General features: G+C 44.4%; 2 protein-coding genes across 4 annotated transcripts in view; one reads left to right on the top strand and one right to left on the bottom strand.

The window, feature by feature from the left end:
- PARN (poly(A)-specific ribonuclease) overlaps positions 1–13,096 on the bottom strand; it is a 167,624-nt gene extending 154,528 nt beyond the window's left edge. Inside the window, exons 1-6 of one of the 2 annotated variants that reach the window (XM_081089783.1) lie at positions 12,943–13,096; positions 12,411–12,488; positions 10,931–11,010; positions 10,386–10,453; positions 10,218–10,299; positions 3,555–3,615 (exon numbers count right to left, since the gene is read on the bottom strand). In XM_081089783.1, the coding sequence (XP_080945909.1) occupies positions 3,555–3,615; positions 10,218–10,299; positions 10,386–10,453; positions 10,931–11,010; positions 12,411–12,488; positions 12,943–12,961 (388 nt within the window). In that variant the 5' untranslated portion in view covers positions 12,962–13,096. The remainder of the gene's footprint in view (positions 1–3,554; positions 3,616–10,217; positions 10,300–10,385; positions 10,454–10,930; positions 11,011–12,410; positions 12,489–12,942) is intronic. The other variant, XM_081089782.1, reaches the window with a different exon arrangement.
- A 2,394-nt stretch (positions 13,097–15,490) lies between these two features.
- The window catches only part of BFAR (bifunctional apoptosis regulator), a 30,146-nt gene continuing 27,394 nt past the window's right edge, over positions 15,491–18,242 (top strand). Inside the window, exon 1 of one of the 2 annotated variants that reach the window (XM_081090503.1) lies at positions 15,491–15,703. The gene's annotated coding sequence lies outside the window, so the exon portion shown is untranslated. The remainder of the gene's footprint in view (positions 15,704–18,242) is intronic. The other variant, XM_081090504.1, reaches the window with a different exon arrangement.

Below are 18,242 nucleotides of genomic sequence, written 5' to 3'. Positions count from 1 at the left end.
GAACTCCTCTTCACTGGAAAGAACAGAAGAAAGAAGGCTGGGTCCAGACCTGGGTCTGGTGGTGAGAACTTGCAGCAGCTCTTCTCTGCTTTTTTCTGTTTTCAATGAGAGGCAGGGAGAGAAGTTTGGAGAAAGAGATTGTAAAAAAACAGAGAGCTGGAAAGGGAATTTCCAAGTCAATAAAATAGGATTTTTGAGCATGAATGTTTATTTGAAGCTTGTGATCATGAATTTAAAGTAACAAATTAGCTTAGATGTGTCGTGTTTTCCAGCAATATTCAGATGTGCAGAAACAAAGAAGGTGGGCAGTCAGATCCAACCAGTGTTGAGACTTTGTTAGGCAAGTGCAATGGAGGGAGAGGGAAGGAAGGATATGATGGACCATGTGGATAAGGAGGGAAGTCAAGACAGGAGAGTGGAATAGGAGAGTGGAAGGATATTGACAGTGAAAACGCAATGGAGGTCAACAGATTGCTGAAATAAGGTACTGGAGTAAGTGAATGAGAAGAACAGGAGGTACTGCTCTCAACAAGAAATGTTGGGAGTGGGTGATAAGACCCATGATGCTACCAAGGGAGGTAGAGGCAAGGACTACTGACCACCTGATCAAGAAACCGTAAGACAGAGCATTTGCTGGTCATCCTTGTGGATGCAGAATTCACCCAGAATGAGGAGAGAGGTAGGAGTGGAAAGACAATGAGCCAAAGCCAAAGTTGTTAGTCAATGCTATGCCCAGGAAATCAGCAGAAAGAGGGGTGGCAGAACTGGGCGACAGTCCTGAAAAAAAAACTGTAGCTCCTGAGAAGAGAGAATTCAAGTGGTTTGAAAGTGGCATGGGGAAGCAAGGATACCTACTACTGCCGGGCTGAAGGTATAAAAAGAGAGCTGGGAAAAACCACCTTTGTTTGATGCTTCAGGGAGAACATTAACAAGGAATCATCTGGTTCCGTTTCATAAAAGGAAGTCAATACACTTCTGACAAAGCTACCAAGAGAAACGGGCCTGGCATTTATAAAGTGTGACTGGAAAGATTTGATAAGGAAGAGAAGTGAAGGTCTATATCAGATTTAGAATACCAACAACAGCATGAAGATAAGAATCCTGGTAATAATAATGGCCTGGGGGTCCTGAACCATCTGTGACTAAAATATTCCAAATATTCTGACTATAAAACAATAAGAGACACACTCTAATTTGGCTGTTTCTCTCCTTTTATGAATATAAAACCATCAGGCTGGAAACTATACTACATCCATATGAGTCTGGTTAAAGTAATTCCTTCAAAAGAATTTTGTGTTTATTCCAATATAGTGTTCTAACTACATTTGGGACTTGTATTTTATAATAACTTTCAGTATCAAGTGTGAGCCAAAAGAAAAAAAAAATTATTTTACGTACCCAAATTGTGTTACCCAGTTGGTTTACCCACTATGTTAAGCAGTTTGGTCTCCAAAACTTTTTAATATTTCCAAAAATCAAAATCACCTATAGAAATTATAATACAGCACTACTGAAGCAATTAAAAAACAACATATCAAAAACAGCTACAGCCAGCACCGGTTTGGCTCAGTGGATAGAGCGTTGGCTTGCGGACTCAAGGGTCCCGGGTTCGGTTCCAGTCAAGGGCATGTACCTTGGTTGCGGGCACATCCCCAGTCAGGGGTGTGCAGGAGGCAGCTGATCGATGTTTCTAACTCTCTATTCCTCTCCCTTCCTCTCTGTAAAAAATCAATAAACTATATTTTTTTTAAAAAAAAACAAAAAAAACAGCTCCAGAGACAGAGAAGCATCAATCAGACCTTCAAACCTCAGAGGGAAGGTAGGGGAGGGTGGGAGTAAGGGGGAGAGATCAACCAAAGGACTTGTATGCATGCACATAAGCATAACCAATGGACACAGACACCAGGGGGATGAGGGCATGAGTGTGTGTGTGGCGGGGGAAGGGGGGGGGGGAGACAATGGCAATGGGGGGATAAGGACACATATGTAATACCTTAATCAATAAAGAAAAAAAAAAACATAGCATGAGTTCCAAAGGCCTCCCAGGAAGACTGCACTGAGAGGAAGTAAATTTATTCGAAGTCTATGTTCTAGTACTTTCGGTAAAAAAAATCTCCTTCCTCACCTTACTCAATAATTCTACATTCACCCTGGAAAAGAATACAATTTAGGAAAATAATTACAGTAAAAGCAGTTATTGACCTTACCAGCAGCAGGTGCTTAATAATGCTGATAAAAAACAAAGGTTTTCCAAACACTGTTCAGGAAATGAATGGAGGAAGAAAAGACACTCTTGTATGCTCTAATATCAGACATGCACTCATTAGATATTTAATGGTCACTTCCCCCTGATGAAGAAGAGGAATCATGCTATGCACCAAGGGCATGGAATGAGACACAGTCCCTTTCCTCAGAGTGCTCAGCAAGTTAGCCATCATGATCGTACATGATAGACTTTTTTTTCTCCCATGAGAAATAGAGAAACCATCTCTAATTATAAAACAAACACCAATAGGAAAAGGGAGTTTTTCATTACAGGATTACTAAAATACAGCTACTTTTTAAAGTACTACACCATACCACTTGTCTCACTGAAAGGTAACAGGAAACCATTCCCCACCGATTTTAGATAAGCCACACAGAATAAAATATGAATAACTATGTCATACTATGTTATTAACTATGTATAAGTAGTCAATTCATAGAATAAACTATGAGTAAGCTCTACTCATAAAATCAGGAGATTGAGAGGCTTCATTAGAGCCAGTAAAGTAGTGTCTACTCTCCTGTTCAGTTCATGCTTAACTAGGTTTAGGGGGGGAAAGGCACAATAAAAGTTTCAAAAACTTGCCCTGGCCATAGTTAGAGCATCGACCCAGGGCCAGAAGGGTGACGAGTTCAATTCCTGGTCAAGGACACATATTTCAGTTGCAGGTTCCCTAGCCGCAGTACAGGCCCAATCAATGTGTCTCTCTCACATTAATTTCTCTCTCTCTCTCTCTCTCTCTCTCTCTCTCTCTCTCTCTTTCCCCCTCCTTCCTCCCTTTCACTCTCTCTGGAAATCGATGGGAAAAATATCCTCGGGTAAGGATTAAAAAATAAACAAACAAACAAACAAATAAATAAATAAATAAAAACTGTAAGCTTAAGAAACCAGGAAAACTAGTGGTATAATTTTTTTAAATATATTTAATTGATTTTTTACAGAGAGGAAGGGAGAGGGATAGAGAGTTAGAAACATCAATGAGAAACACCCATCTGCTGCCTCCTGCACACCCCCAACTGGGGGTGTGCCTGCAACCAAGGTACATGCCCTTGCCGGAATCGAACCGGGGACCCTTCAGTCCGCAGGCCGACGCTCTACCACTGAGCCGACTGGTTAGGGTGGTATAATTTTTTTTTTAAGTTAAAAAAAAAAAACTTTTTTAAAACTAGAAGGCTGCATGTGATATACTGGAAATCTGAGATTCTGTATCAGAGAGCAAGCACAAAAAGATAATTCTCAACCAAATCCACATTTTCAAGTTCTAAAGATAAGTCACAGATAATCTTACCATTGCGGAAAACTTTATTGAAATCAAATCCTTGGCTTGCTAAAAAGTCAATGCTTGAGCTCTGAAACAAGAGTAAACAAGACATACATTTCAGTGATTTTAATGTCAGGTATGTAAACAGAAGTGGAGAAGTAACTCAGGTGAGTAAACATAGGCAACCAGGCAAGGAAACATGTCAAAAGTCAGAAGACAAGGGATTTCTACTCCCAGGCTGCCAAACAATCCATTAATTGACTTAAACTATCCAGGCTCTGCTCCTTTATAACTTACTAGTGTCCCAGTGCACAGATTCATGCACCTTGAAAGGAAATTAATTAGAAGAAATATTTTAATATCACTATTCACCCTTTCTCTATAATAGAAGTCACCACAGCTCAGCATTAAACCAGATCCAGGGCCATCAGTGCCCCAGCAACAACATAACCCATGGCCGAAGGTAGAATGGCACGACCCCGCAAGGAATCAAGCTCCCTCCTCTCTGGTTCCAGGGTGTGTCACCGGAGAAACATTGCTGCCAAGTCACCACAGTTCGACAGCTCCTGCATTGAGCGCCTGCTCCCTGGTGGTCAGTGTGTGTCATATGTACCGGCCAGTTGGACGCTCTGACAGTCGCTTAGCCTTTTATCTACATACTAGAGGCCCGGTGCACAAAAATTTGCGCACTCGGGGGTCCCTCAGCCCAGCCTGTGCCCTTTCGCAGTTTGGGACCCCTCGGGCGTGACCACTTGCTGGCTTAGGCCTGCTCCCCGGGGGATTGGGTCTAAGATGGCAATCAGACATTCCTCTGGCAGCCCGGCAGCCCTCGGGGGATGTCCACTTGCCAGCGGGGAGCAGACCTAAGCTGCAGTCAGACATCCCTAGCGCTGCTGAGGAGGCAGGAGAGGCTCCCACCACCACTGCTGTACTGGCAGCCATCAGCCTGGCTTGCGGCTGAGCAGAGCTCCCCCGTGAGAGCACACTGACCACCAGAGGGCAGCTCCAGCATTGAGCATCTGCCCCCTGGTGGTCAGTGTGTGACAGAGTGATCAGTCATTCCCAGTCTTTCTGCTGTTAGGGTCAGTTTGCATATTACCCTTTTACTATATAGGATAGAGGCCTGGTGCACAGGTGGGGGCCGGCTGGTTTGCTCTGAAGGGTGTCCCGGATCAGGGTGGGGGTCCTGCTTGGGTGCCTGGCCAGCCTGGGTGAGGGGCTGACGGCTGTTTGCAGCTGGTCACACCCCCTTCAGGGTGGGGGTCCCGCTTCGATGTCTGGCCAGCCTGGATGAGGGGATGGTGGCTGTTTGCAGCTGGTCACACCCCCTTCAGGATAGGGGTCCCCACTGGGGTGCCTGGCCAGTCTGGGTGAGGGGCTGAGGGCCATTTTCAGGCTGGCGGGTGACTGAAGCTCCCAGCCTCTTCTTTTTTTTTTTTAATTCTGGGATTTATTTACCTTCTGTAGCTGTCACTGGAGCTGAGAGCCGGCTCCAGCTCTGAGGCCGTGGCTGGTTGAAAGCAGGTATCTGGGTTTGTTTAGCTTCTATAATTGAAACTCTGTTACCATCACTGGCGCTCTAAGCTCTGAGCCCACTGCAGCTGAAAGCAGGTACCTGGGGTTTGTTTAGCTTCTATAATTGCAACATTGTTGCATCCGGAGCTCAGAGCTGGGCTGAGGCAGGCGGGGAACCTTGGCTTCCTCCATCACTGGAGCAAGCAAGCCTCATGTTCGCTTCAGCTGCGTGGCTGCCGGCCGCCATCTTTGTTGGCAGTTAATTTGCATATCCTGCTGATTAGCCAATGGGAAGCGTAGCGGAGGTATGGTTAATTACCATGTTTGTCTATTATTAGATAGGATAAAACAAATATTCTTTGTTTCACAATATTTAAGAAAACTACTTGGTGAACATGTATACGCCAATAGGCAGAAAACTCCTGATCACTGTACTGACTAAGAGACTATAAGTAGAAATAAAATATATTTATACTATCTCACCCCAGGTTCAACTTTAAGGTAGCTCAAATGTGCAGGTTATAAGACATCACTATCCACTTCAAATTACCATTGAGATTCAGAAAACCCAAAATCTAGACTGGATGTTCTTTACATTCAAAATCAAAATAGATAAAAATTCCCAGTAACAAGATATTCAACAAACATCTGAAACCTAGGGTGAGTTGAAATATTTAAGTAAATTTAAATAAAAACATTAAATAATATTACACAATGTACATAAGAATGGCAGAAATCACAAAGTTCTTACTCAAACTGACTGAAGAGTAGGAATCATTACTGTAGCTACTCTTATTTTACTCCTGTCTTAAGTCTAAATTGAAAGGGCAATGCAATTGAATCATTTTAATCTGATCCCTCACAGAACTACCTTTCCTGAACTGTACTTTGACATTGTACCCTCAGTCCGACTGTCTTATTGTCCCATTAAATGCATTACAGTATTTACTTGAGAGATATGGTTAAAGACTAGGCTTTCTACACTAATGATTTCTTTATGATAATGGAAGAAGAAATGTTCTGAGGTCTCTAATTTGAGAAAAGCCAAATTTCTCTTGATCCTGGTTTGTTTAGATCCTATGGCCACAAATTGTGTGTTTCCCCTTTTCTTAGCTGGTAGGAAGCTCAGAGACAAAGAGTGGAAACATTCTTTGTCACAAATTCTGTGTCCTAATCATACCATAGTAATCATATCTGCATTTTTCTTTTCTTCCAATTTTTCACTTACTTTGTTAAAATGTAAATAATACATGTATCTTTATCAGCCAACACAAATTCTTTTTCAAATTTGGTGGATTATAAAAAGACAATCTTAACGCCCCCTGCCCCACAACACACACACTTAGGTACATGTACATAATTTTCCATCATGTGCAAGTTTTCTATGGTTTAAAACAAGCAATCTTAAAAAATAAAAAATAGAAAAAAACACACACATACAAGCAATCTTTCCCCTGACGTTTTCCTGTTCTGAACCAAAACCCAATGATTTCTGACTTGAGCCACAAGCCTCCTTCTGTCTCCCATGCCTGTATAGTCTTCTAATTCTGTCTACCTATATATTCCATCCCCGACAGAGACACCAAAAGATGGACTATGGAAAGGCATTTTTGTCCCTCCAGTCACTAGACTCTAAAAGATCTTAACTTCCTTCTCTTTAAAAATCCTGAGTGCCTCGCATGGAGGAGGCAGGATAGGAACGGCCCACAGAGCTACCACCACCCTTCATGCCTTCTTCCCTGACATCATGCTCCAGATCCTCGTGGGATTTCCTTTTGGCAAAGTGGTTGAAATGTACTAGATATGGCTCAGAATTATGACATGCCAAACCGGGATAAAAAACTTGACTAAAAACGACATGGATGCCAAGAAGAAACCCCCTAGTTCATGAGACCAACTCCAGCACTGACTCCAGGAAATCCTGACTCTACTCTTCTCCAGGGCCTCCTTTACACCTGAACCAAAGCTTCTGTCTCCAGTCTCAGCCTTTGCTTTGAGCACAAATGGGGCCACAAGTTAAGAACTGTCCTTACTTTCCCAACATCTTCACCTCTTCCCTTCCTCCTTTAGCAGCCTGGGAGGTCCTAAGACTAGAATTATGGTACTAGATTAGTAAATATGACCTTTACTTAAAAAAAATTTCAGAGTCACCCTGGCCAGTGTGGCTCAGTTGTTTGGAGAGTTGTCCCGTACACCAATGCTTCTCTCTTTCTCTCTCTCTCTCTCTCTCTCTCTCTCTCTCTCGCTCTCTCCCTCCCTTCCTCTAAGAATATATTTAAAAAAAAAAAAAAGATGCAAAGATGCACCTATTCCGCCCTAACCGGTTTGGCTCAGTGGATAGAGCGTCAGCCTGCGGACTCAAGGGTCCCGGGTTCGATTCCGGTCAAGGGCATGTACCTGGGTTGCGGGCACATCCCCAGTGGGAGATGTGCTGGAGGCAGCTGATCGATGTTTCTAACTCTCTATCCCTCTCCCTTCCTCTCTGTAAAAAATCAATAAAATATATTTAAAAAAAAAAAAAAAAAAAAAAGATGCACCTATTCCATTTCTGAAGCTATACGTTTTCCACCCAAACAACACCCTTTAAGTTGCGCAATGATGTAAATGGAACTGGCTGTAAATGATGTAAATGATGTAAATGGCTGGCATGGCTCAATGGTTGAGTGTCAACCTATGAACCAGGAGGTCAACAGTTCTATTCCCAGTCACATACCTGGGGTTTCAGGCTTCATCCCCAGTGGGGGCCTGCAGGAGGCATCAGATCAATGATTCTCATCATAGATGTTTCTCTCACTCTCTCCCTCTCCCTTCCCCTCTGAAATCAATAAAAATATATTATAAAAAAAAAAAACACTATGGTTTATTTGATAATTTAACAAAACAGATTACAAGCCCTGGCCAGTATGGTTCAGCTGATTTAGTGTCATCCCTTGTGCACCAAAAGGTTGCTGGTCCAATTTCTGGTCAGGGCACATGCCTGGGTTTCGGGCTCATCCACGTTAGGGGGCGTGCAGGAGGCAGGAAATCAATGTTTTGCTCTCCCATTAATGTTTCTCTTTCCCTCTCCCTTACTCTCACTAAAAATCAATTTTCAAAATAAGTTTCTCATCCTCACCCCAGGATATTTTCCCATTGATTTTTTAAAGAGCGTGGAAGAGAGAAGGAAAGACAGATAGAAATACCCATGTGAGAGAAACACATCGACTGGTTGCCTCCTGCATGCACCCCATGGGCCCAAGCCAGGGAGGAGCATACAACTGAGGTACATGCCCTTGACCAGAATCAAACCTGGGACCCTTCCGTCCGCAGGCCAGTGCTCTATCCACTGAGCCAAACCGGCTAGGGCTTTAAAAAAAATTTTTTTAAACAGACAGGTTACACAACTAAAATTACCTTCACCTTTTCTCTTCATCCCCCGGCATACCTGAGATTAACTCTCAATTTTATTTGCTTATATCCTGCCTTATTATAGAAAGAATTTGACATGACTCTGTCACTCAGAAGCCTACCCTTCAGGCTTTCTTAACTGCATTACTACTTACAAACAGGAGAAAGGAAAGTTGAGAAGACACAAATGAACTTATGTTCCTACTGGAAGAGAAGCCAGGGCACAGTATTGTAAAGGGGAAAAGATTAACACTTATCTTTAATCACATATTTACACACTATCCCACTTATTCACGTTCTCCTTATCCATTACAACAGATTAAGAGGAAAGAAAAAGGAAACTGATATTTAGTAAGTGTCTACCAGCTCAGCTACCACACCATGAAAGGGATGTTCTAAGGGAGAATCTCCCATATGCTCACCTTGGCTCCTAAGTAAGCCCTCTCCTCCTCAGGAGGAAACAATAGTTTTTTCCACGCTCCCTTTCTAATTGATGAACTTGGAAAAAGGAACTAAGGGTCTCTAGTTTAGCACTCTGCTCTTCCAGAAAATAAAGCTCTACCCTGGGAGGTGGGTGCAAAAAGGATGAGGTGGGAAGAAGCCTGCAGGTCCTGAGCTGTGAGTTTAATTGAGGTGTAAGATATCAAAAATCCCAAAAAGAGCCACATTATAAAGGCAAGTTCTCAAGCCCATTATCTGGCTACACTTGGAACACTTCATGCAGTTCTCAAAGTTTTGAGAACTTTATGCAATTCTCAACGTCTTACTAATAATAAAGCTCATGTTCTGATTTCCATCTATCTGTCACTTGCATCTTACTCCTTAATTCATTCCAAAGTAAAGGGTAAGACAGCAGTGCAATTAATTTAGAACCCTAAAATTGAAGGTCAGATATAGTGTACAGATGATATCTTGTGGAACTGTGCACCTAAAACTTGTGTATTATTTTGTGAACCAGTGTCACACCAATCTATATATATAAAAAGCCAGCAAACGGGAAACCATAACGAACAGAACGACCAGTCGCTATGACACCCACTGCAGCCAGCGAACTGGCCAATCTGGGGGTGGGGCTGGCCGGCCAACCTCCCGCAGCCCCTCCCCTGGACAGCCTCGCCCCTGATGGGCCCCCACCACCTTGATCGGCCCATAGCTCCTCCCCGTGGCCAGCCCCACCCCTGCTAGCCCCGGCCCCAACTGCAATAGGGGGCAGAGCCAACCAGCCAACCACCTGTGGCCCCTCCCCCTGCCGGCCCCACCCCTGATGGGCACCCACCACCCCGATCGGCCCACAGCCCCTCCCTCCAGCCAGCTCCACCCCCGATTACCCCCCACACCCATCAGGGGTGGGGCTGGCTGGCCAACCTCCCACCGCCCCTCCCCTGTCTGCTGACCCCCATCACCCCCCACTCCATTTTGGGGCAAGCCTGGCCGGCCCCCAATCGGCCCCCCCACCCCAATCATGGGTGGGGCCTGTCAGCCAATCACCTGCGGCCCCTCCCCCTAGCTGGCCAGGCCCCGATCCGCCCTGATCCACCCCGACTGGGGCCGGGCCGGCAGACACCACCCATGCATGAATTTGTGCACTGGGCCTCTAGTAAATTCAATAAAAAGGAAAAATTAAAACATAAAATAAATAAATAGAACTGAAGGTCAGAGGTGAAATAGTTTTCCCAAAGCTCAAAGTTAGTGGCAGAACCAAATTTTAAAGAGAATTTTGATTCCACATATCCCCACAGACTCATCAGCAATTTATAACAGGAAAAAAAACTTAATTATGTTACTAACCTGACAAACAAATTTGACATCTGGTGAGGATCTATTGAAGGGTTTCGGGAAAACATAGAAGTTAAATGACTTTATTATATACCTGGGAAAATAAGATATACAAGGAGATTTAGGGTGTTATATTATGCCACAACAAAAGCATTCCCACCACTTGTTAAAACAACCTACTTTGAATGTATGCAGTCATACTTAAAAGCGCAAAGGCCAAACTGAAACAGCAAAAAGTCCATGGAATGCTGGAAAAGAGAAATAAAACATCTGTCAAAACAATGCTGTATATTTTATGTAAGCAACAGTATTCTCAATCAGGTGGGCTTTCTAATTACTCAATTTGACTTTGGCAGAATACTTCTGATTAGAAAAGATTACAGATTATGTATTAGAAGCATTATTAATTTATATACATCTCTTAATGTTCTTCCCAATTAGACACCTATCCACCATCCAGAGCATCATATTAGGCCTATTTCCAAATTATTAAAATAACCACATCATACTTCCTATAAATCAAATTAACACTGAAAATACTAAACCTTCTCCGAACATGTTTTCCAGCAAACAATTATTTTTGCTGTTGTTTTAAACAACACTAAAATATCGTTTCATAGCTCGGGTTGAGAAATCAATGTGCAAGTTTAATGATTATATTTCTCTATAATTCAATGTAAGGAGGACCAACATGGGGGAGGGGCGTTTCTAGCACATCCACTTACCTTTTTGAGCTTCTGGTACCTCTCTTCCGGAGTGTCAAAACCATTTGTTAATGTGGTGACTGAAGGTCCATCACTGATTCCTAGATTTTAAGAAATAAAAGCTTTTAACTTGTTAGTAAATACTAATGTAAAAATGTCAGTCAACTACTCAATGGCTCTGTAATTTTATATTCTCATGTATTACAAAGTGCTTCTCACTTCACTCTTTCAAAATTAGCATTCATTTCACTGGCCACCAAGCTAAACGCTATAACACATTTAGAAATGTTAGTGTTTCTATTTCAGAATCAGCAGTTCCAGTGTCTAAAATAGGTTTCAAAACACAGGAATAATTTAAGAAAACAATATCTATGATTAACTTTTGCTGCTTTCAAAAGTTTAATGCATAATCAGATATCAACAAATTCTGAAGTCTATTATTGTTAGAGTCCCAGTCTTGGCCAACAGTTTTAAGTAACATCTATACAACAAAGGTATTTTCCAGGTCAAAAGAAAATTATTTCTGGTGAAAACTCTTAACTTCCCAGACAATTGAGTCCAACTAGAAAAGGCATGTATGTATAATTAAAGCCAACGATCTACAGGGTGTCCCCCAAAAATGAGATTACAAAGTCAGTATTTATTAGCATACAGTTCATTTTCAAAATTTCAAAGAATCAATAGAAACAAGTGTGTATACATTTTTGGGGGGACACCCTGTATTTACTCCCAGCATGGATTCCTTTAGAAAGAGCTGAAGAGTTTTTCAAACATGTAAAATCCGAGTGAAAGTGGATATCTACACCAAAGAAAGTCTACTGTTCGTATTAACAATTTAAAAATTAATCTCTAAAAAAAAATAATTCATCTCTGATCCAAAAAGAAAAAACCCTTGCAATTGTACATGTTGGTAAAGTATTATACACACACATACACACCCACGCCAAGGTAGGCAATGAACACTTCCACAAATGCATAAAGCCTGACCCAGAAGTCAGTCACAAAGGACAAACACTGTAGGATTCCGTTTACAGGCAGTGCCTCGAGCAGTCAAATTCAGAGACAGACACAGTGGTTGCCAGAGGCAGGGGAGGAGGGAAGGTGGAAAAGTTCAGGAGATGGGTGGTGGAGATGGTTGCACAAAAATGTGAACGGACTTAATGCCACTGAACTATTTTTAAATGGCTGAAATGGTCAACTTTATGTTATGTATTTACCTAACACACACACACACACACACTCACACACAAAAAAAGAGCCTGACCCTAACCCGGAAGCAGCACCAAAACCATCTTCTACCCGCAACCCTCAGAGCCCCAACCATCGAAAACCCGCTCCCCTGCCTTTGAAACGCGTAAGAGGAAACGCTGAGGCTCGTGGGACTTCTCCACGGCGACAAACAGGGGGCAGGGGCCAGCGAGCAGAAGGCAGGGCAGGGTGTCAGGAGGAGCCCCGGCCCCGCGCTGCAGGGGGCTGGCCGCGAGCCTGCAAGGAGGGATACCTGAAAACTCCCCATCGATGGCAAAGAAGTCCGCCTCCTCTATGGCCTGGTACACTTTGTGAAGATGACTCTTAAAATCTGCGGAGAAACCGAGAAGCTCAGAACCGGGGGCTTGGCTTTCTGCCCACACACGCCTACGGGGAGAGGGGAGGAGGACCCAGGAGCTCCTAAGGCCTGGGGCCCGAGGACAAGTGTACTGGGGGGGGGGGGGGGGGGCCGCAGAATGCAGGGAACCTAGAGCGTCCAGGCCCTAAGGAGCACATGGGCCGGAAAGGGACAAGCACGGAGGGTGTACGGACCAGGGAAGAGCAAGGCCCTGAGGGTGCCCGCAGGAGAGCAAGGCCCCGAGGGGTGCACGGGCCAGAGAGAGACAAGCGCCCGAAGGACACGCAGGCTTAGGAGGGGGGCACACTCGGGAGAGGCTGCCTCAGCCCCAGGCCCCACCAAACGGATTGGCGGGCCGTGATCCGGGCCTAGAAGGCCGAGTGAGGGGGACCGTGGGGACGCGGGGAGGTGCACGGCCGACACGCACTGCTCCTGATTATCTCCATCCCGTAGGGTGCCCGGAAGCCGGGCCGCCCGGGCCGCCTCGGCCGTTCTACTCGCGGAGTTCCGCAGCGACGGCAGCGGCGCCTGAGGTACCAGCTACAGAGATCGCAGCGGCGATTTCCGGGAACAGCGCGCGCCGGCGCGCAGTCACGTGCGCCAGCGTCACGGTAGGGGCGGGGCCAAGGCTGGGCTTCCCTCACTCCTTCCAGGGACAGAGGAGGGGCGTGGCTATGGAAGTCCCTAGCCTTAGGCGATCTAATTTAGGAGGCCAGGTCGTGGGGCGTTCTGTTTGGAAGAAATATGCATACCCTGACATCCAACCAAGGAACAAATGTTTCCTGGGTTCCTATTATATTCCAGGCACTCTGTAAGGAATGCGGATACAGTGATGAACAGAAGACAAGGTCCCTGGCCCCACTGGAGCTTAACTTGGAGGAAGAGGGGAAAGTCAAGCAGGAATCAAACTTGCCACTTGGAAGCATGATAATCTTTTTGAAGAGAAAGAGCAGGATGATACAATAATAATCATAATGTGAGAGAGTGTTATTTAAAAAGGTAATGAGGGCCCAGCCAGTGTTGCTCAGTGATTGAGTTTGGACATACGAACAGAAGTTCCCGGTTCTATTCCAGTGAGGGCACGTGCCTGGGTTGTGGTCTGGATCCCCAGTAGAAGGCCTGCAGGGGGCAGCAGATCAGTGATTCTCTCTCATCACTGATGTTTCCATCTCTCTCTCCCTTCCTTTCTGAAATCAATAGAAACACATTTTTAGCGGCCTGGGAACTGAAGGGCCTGGGGACTGAAGGGTCCCGGGTGCCATTCCAGTCAAGGACACATGCCCGGTTGGGGGCTCACTCCCCAGTAAGCGGCCTGGGGGAGGCAGCTGATCTATAATACTTTCTCAACATTGATGTTTCTATCTCTTCCTCTCCCTTCCTCTCTGAAACCAATAAAAATCTATTTTAAAAATATATACATATTTTTTTAAATTAAAAACACTTGTGTATCAAAGGACACTATCCAACAAGGTGAAATGGCAACCCATGCATGGAATGGGAGAAAATATTTGCAAATCATATATCTAATAAAGGGTTAATATCCATAACATAAAGAATTCCTACAACTCAGCAACTCAAAAACAAACAATCCTATTACAAAATGTACAAAGGACTTGAATAAATATTTACCCAAAGAAGATATACAAATGGCCAACAAGCACATGAAAAGATGATCAATGTCACTAATGCAAATCAAAATCACAATGAGTTACCATTTCATATCCATTTTTTGAGAAATTAGAACTTCCTGCACTGCTGGTGGGGATGTAAAATAGTGCAGCCACTATGGTCGTTCTTAAAAAATTAAAAATAGAATTATATGATGCAGCAATTCCACTTCTGGGTATACACCAACAGAATTGAAAGCGGAGGTTTTTGAACTTCGCAAAAAATTGCCCTATGTAAAGTACGCTGCGGACTTGTAATATTATTTTAATTTCTGGGTAAATCTATTTGCTAATCCATTTATTAGCAGCATTTTTCACCATAGCCAAAGGTGGAAACATCCCAAGTGTCCATCAACAGATGAATAAGCAAAATGTGATATGTACATACAGTGGAATACTATTCAGCCTTTAAAAAGAAGGAAATTCTGCCCGGGCTGGATTGCTCAGTTGGTTGGTGTGTCGTCCTGTACACCAAAGGTTGCAGGTTCAATTCATTTATGCTAAGTGAATTAAGCCAGTCATAATAAAATACTGTACAATTACAATTATATGTGATACCTGGAGTAGTCAGGTCCATAGACATAGAAAGTAGATGGTGGTTACCAGAGGCTGGGGGCAGGGGACCATGAGGAGGTGTTAAATGGATATGGAATTTCAGTTTGGGAAGACGGAAAAAATCCTGAAAATGGATGGTAATGATGGTTGCATAACACTGTGAATATACTTGATGCCACTGAACTGTACATTTAAAAACAGAAAAAAATTGTAACTTTTATATTACGTATATCTTACCACACACACACACATGCTGACACCTATTACCAGATTATCCTCCAGAAAATGAGTTCACACACTTCCGGCACTGACACAGGTCATTACCAAATCTGTTTACTCTTTGCCAATTTCATAGGTAGAAGTCATCCAAATGACCAATTTAACAATCTCCAAACCATCCATTTAAAACAGATTAACTCAGCATGAATTCTCATCGTATCAAGAGGCTCGAAGAAACAAAGTGGTAAAGTCATTTTAATTCCGATTCTTAATACTGTAAATGGAACTTTAGGCATGGTCCTCTGATTTTCTGCATAGAAATGTGAATGCAAAAAAAAAACCCTATGTGAAGTACACTGAAGAGTTGTAATATTATTTTAATTTCTGTGTAAATCTAATTTGCTCCAGACTCAGAAACAGCAGCCAGGCTGGAGGGAACACACACACAGGAACCTCAAACTTAAGGTGTTAGGCACTGCCCCTTCGGGGTCCCTGAAGAGGAAGGGGCGGGGCCGATGTTGCTACGCATGCGTCGAGCTCCTCGGCGGGGAGTGGCCGCTCTAGGCAGCGGGGAGGTCGCGGGGTGGGGGAGCTGGGAAACAACTGCGACCTTTCCTCTATGGTCGGAGCCCCGGGCACCTTCCCTGGCGTCTTAGGTTACTTCCGGAAGTGAAGCAGCCACCTCCTCTACTTCCGCGGGGTCCAGCCTGGGGCAGCGGACGGGTGGGCCCCGGCTTGAGCGCAGTGGTAAGCAGCCGCGCGGCGGGTGATAGCGAGAGGGCGACCCAGGCTCGAATGCGGGGCGGGGTGTACAGAACGGGCGTGGGGTTCGAGATCCGAGGAGGCGCGCGGGGCTTTCCTTATCCAGGCCCGAGTTCTGAGCAACCTCAGCCCTGGCCTTGAGGCGCAGACCCCCCTCTTGGCCAACTTCCCCCGTCCCTTCCCGGGAGCCCTACGTCGACATGGCGGGTCGGCGGGCCTCGCTGGTGTCCCCTCGAGGGTCAGCATCAGCCTGTCGCTCCGGCATCTCCCCAGGGCGAGAAGGAGGGGGCGTCGCTTCCACGATGAAGGGGGACGGCTGGCGTCCCCGAGGAGCACCTGCCGCAGCCTGCGCCAATGCGATCAGAATGTATTAGGCTCCTGATAAATGCCAGGCTGGGCTTCAGGTCTAATTGGCGAGGCACTAACCTGCCACAAAACGGGACGATTGCTCCCGTTTTAAAATGGGATAACGGGCGCGCAGAAAGGCGAAAGTGAAATCGCACAGTCACACTGGGGATGGGCTAGGCTAGAACCAGCTCTGTGGTTCCGTACTTACGGGCAGAAATCTGAACTTGTGCAAAAGAGAATTTATTTTATTTTTTTTAATAGGCAAATGAGATTCAGGCTGTGTGTCTAACGGAATCTTTGGCCGGCAGGGCCTGTCAGTGCCCCAGGCGGCTGCCCTCCTACTTTGGTGAAGAGAAGTGAGTCAATAGCTGTTGTGCCCTCAAAGCCCATTGGTTAGTCCATTGGGGGTTGCCTTTATGTCACACTCTGAAAGGCCAATGGGAAGGAGGTTTACTCCCCCTTCCAGCCCCCCCAAGGCACACCCCAGAGTCCTTTCCGAGCGCACGTGCGTAGTGAATTGTTTGGTTTGTTTTTGTTATGGCTGTTTTGTTTCCTGCCTAACTCCATAAACTTGATAAAATACTGTTTCTCCAGTTCTATGTTCTTTCTTTCCTCTTTTTTTTTTTTTTTTAAAGAAAAAAAGCTCTAGTGCTTGGTGCTGGCACTACTTATATAGCTGGCACTCAGTAAGTACAACTATTAATAATTTTAATACCTATGGACCATACAGTAGTTTCTATGGTTAGAAGTTATCACTTAAGCCTCCTTCAGAGTATATGTGTGTGTGTGTGTGCATATATATATATATATATATATATATATATATATTTAATATATTTATTTTATTTCAGAGAGGCAGGGAAAGGGAGAGAGATAGAAACATCAGTGATGAGAGAATCATTGATTGGCTGCCACCTGCACATCCCCACCTGGGATCGAGCTGCAACCTGGGCACGTGCCCTTGACTGGAATCAAACTGGGGACCCCTCAGTCCGCAGGCCGACACTCTATCCATTGAGCAAAACCAGCCAGGGCCAGAGTATATATTATTATCCTGAACTTATACATGGGAAATTAGAGGCTCAGGGAGAATAAATGAGACCTGCTTTGGAACCCAGGTCTCTCTCTCTCATTCTGGAGACTATACTGACTGCACTATACCAGCTTCTCCAGGGAAATTACAGTCTTTGAGATGAGGAAACATGCACAAATAAAAGTTACTGGTATATTAATGCACAGAACAGGAAGGGTTAATGGGGGGGGGGGGAATATAGTCATTAAAGATGTTCAAATAAAAAGTTAATTTGGGTCTTGTCAGCTGGGCACTTGACTCAGATGGTGTGGAGCTGTGTTACAGGTGGAGGGAACAGTGTGATATGGGAAAATGAGCAAGGAGCAGGAATTAATATGTGGGACTAGAGTATGAATAGGTGCATAGTAGGGGATAATCACAATAATAATAATAGTTAACACTTAAATTGCACTAACTATGTGCCAGGCACTATTCTCAGTGCTGTGCACATGTTAATTCCTTTAATTAACAACCCTATCAGGGAGATACTAGAATATCCCCATTTTACAGATGAGGAAACAGGAACAAAGGCGAAGCTATTTGCCTGAGGTCACACAACGAATAATTGGTGGAGCTGGCTTGAGGAAAGGAAGGGCTTGGTCAGAACTGTTTCAGGAGGATGGTTTGGGCGTGGTGAGTGGAGGGACTAGACCAGCCGTGGGCAAACTACGGCCCGTTTGAAATGAATAAAACTAAAAAAAAAAAAAAAAAAAAGACCGTACCCTTTTATGTAATGATGTTGACTTTGAATTTATATTAGTTCACACAAACACTCCATCCATGCTTTTGTTCCGGCCCTCCGGTCCAGTTTAAGAACCCATTGTGGCCCTCGAGTCAAAAAGTTTGCCCACCCCTGGACTAGAGAGAGGAGCACATGAGATTAGTAGTGTTACTGAAACTATTCTGTTCATACCTTACCCATATGTTGTCTGAAACATATATTTAGGGCATATAAATGTTTTTTGTACAGGCCTCCATCAGAAATATTTTGGGTTCGGTTTTGGTTCCAGGCCACCTCAATAAAGCAAGTATCACAATAAAGCAAGTTGTAATCTTTTTGCTGGTAAAGGGTCCTGCCTTTAATTTTTAAAAATGCAACATCTG

Source organism: Myotis nattereri (assembly GCF_964212035.1).
Source record: "Myotis nattereri genome assembly, chromosome: 4".
NCBI lineage: Eukaryota > Metazoa > Chordata > Mammalia > Chiroptera > Vespertilionidae > Myotis > Myotis nattereri.
This window is presented reverse-complemented; position numbering and strand designations above follow the sequence as displayed.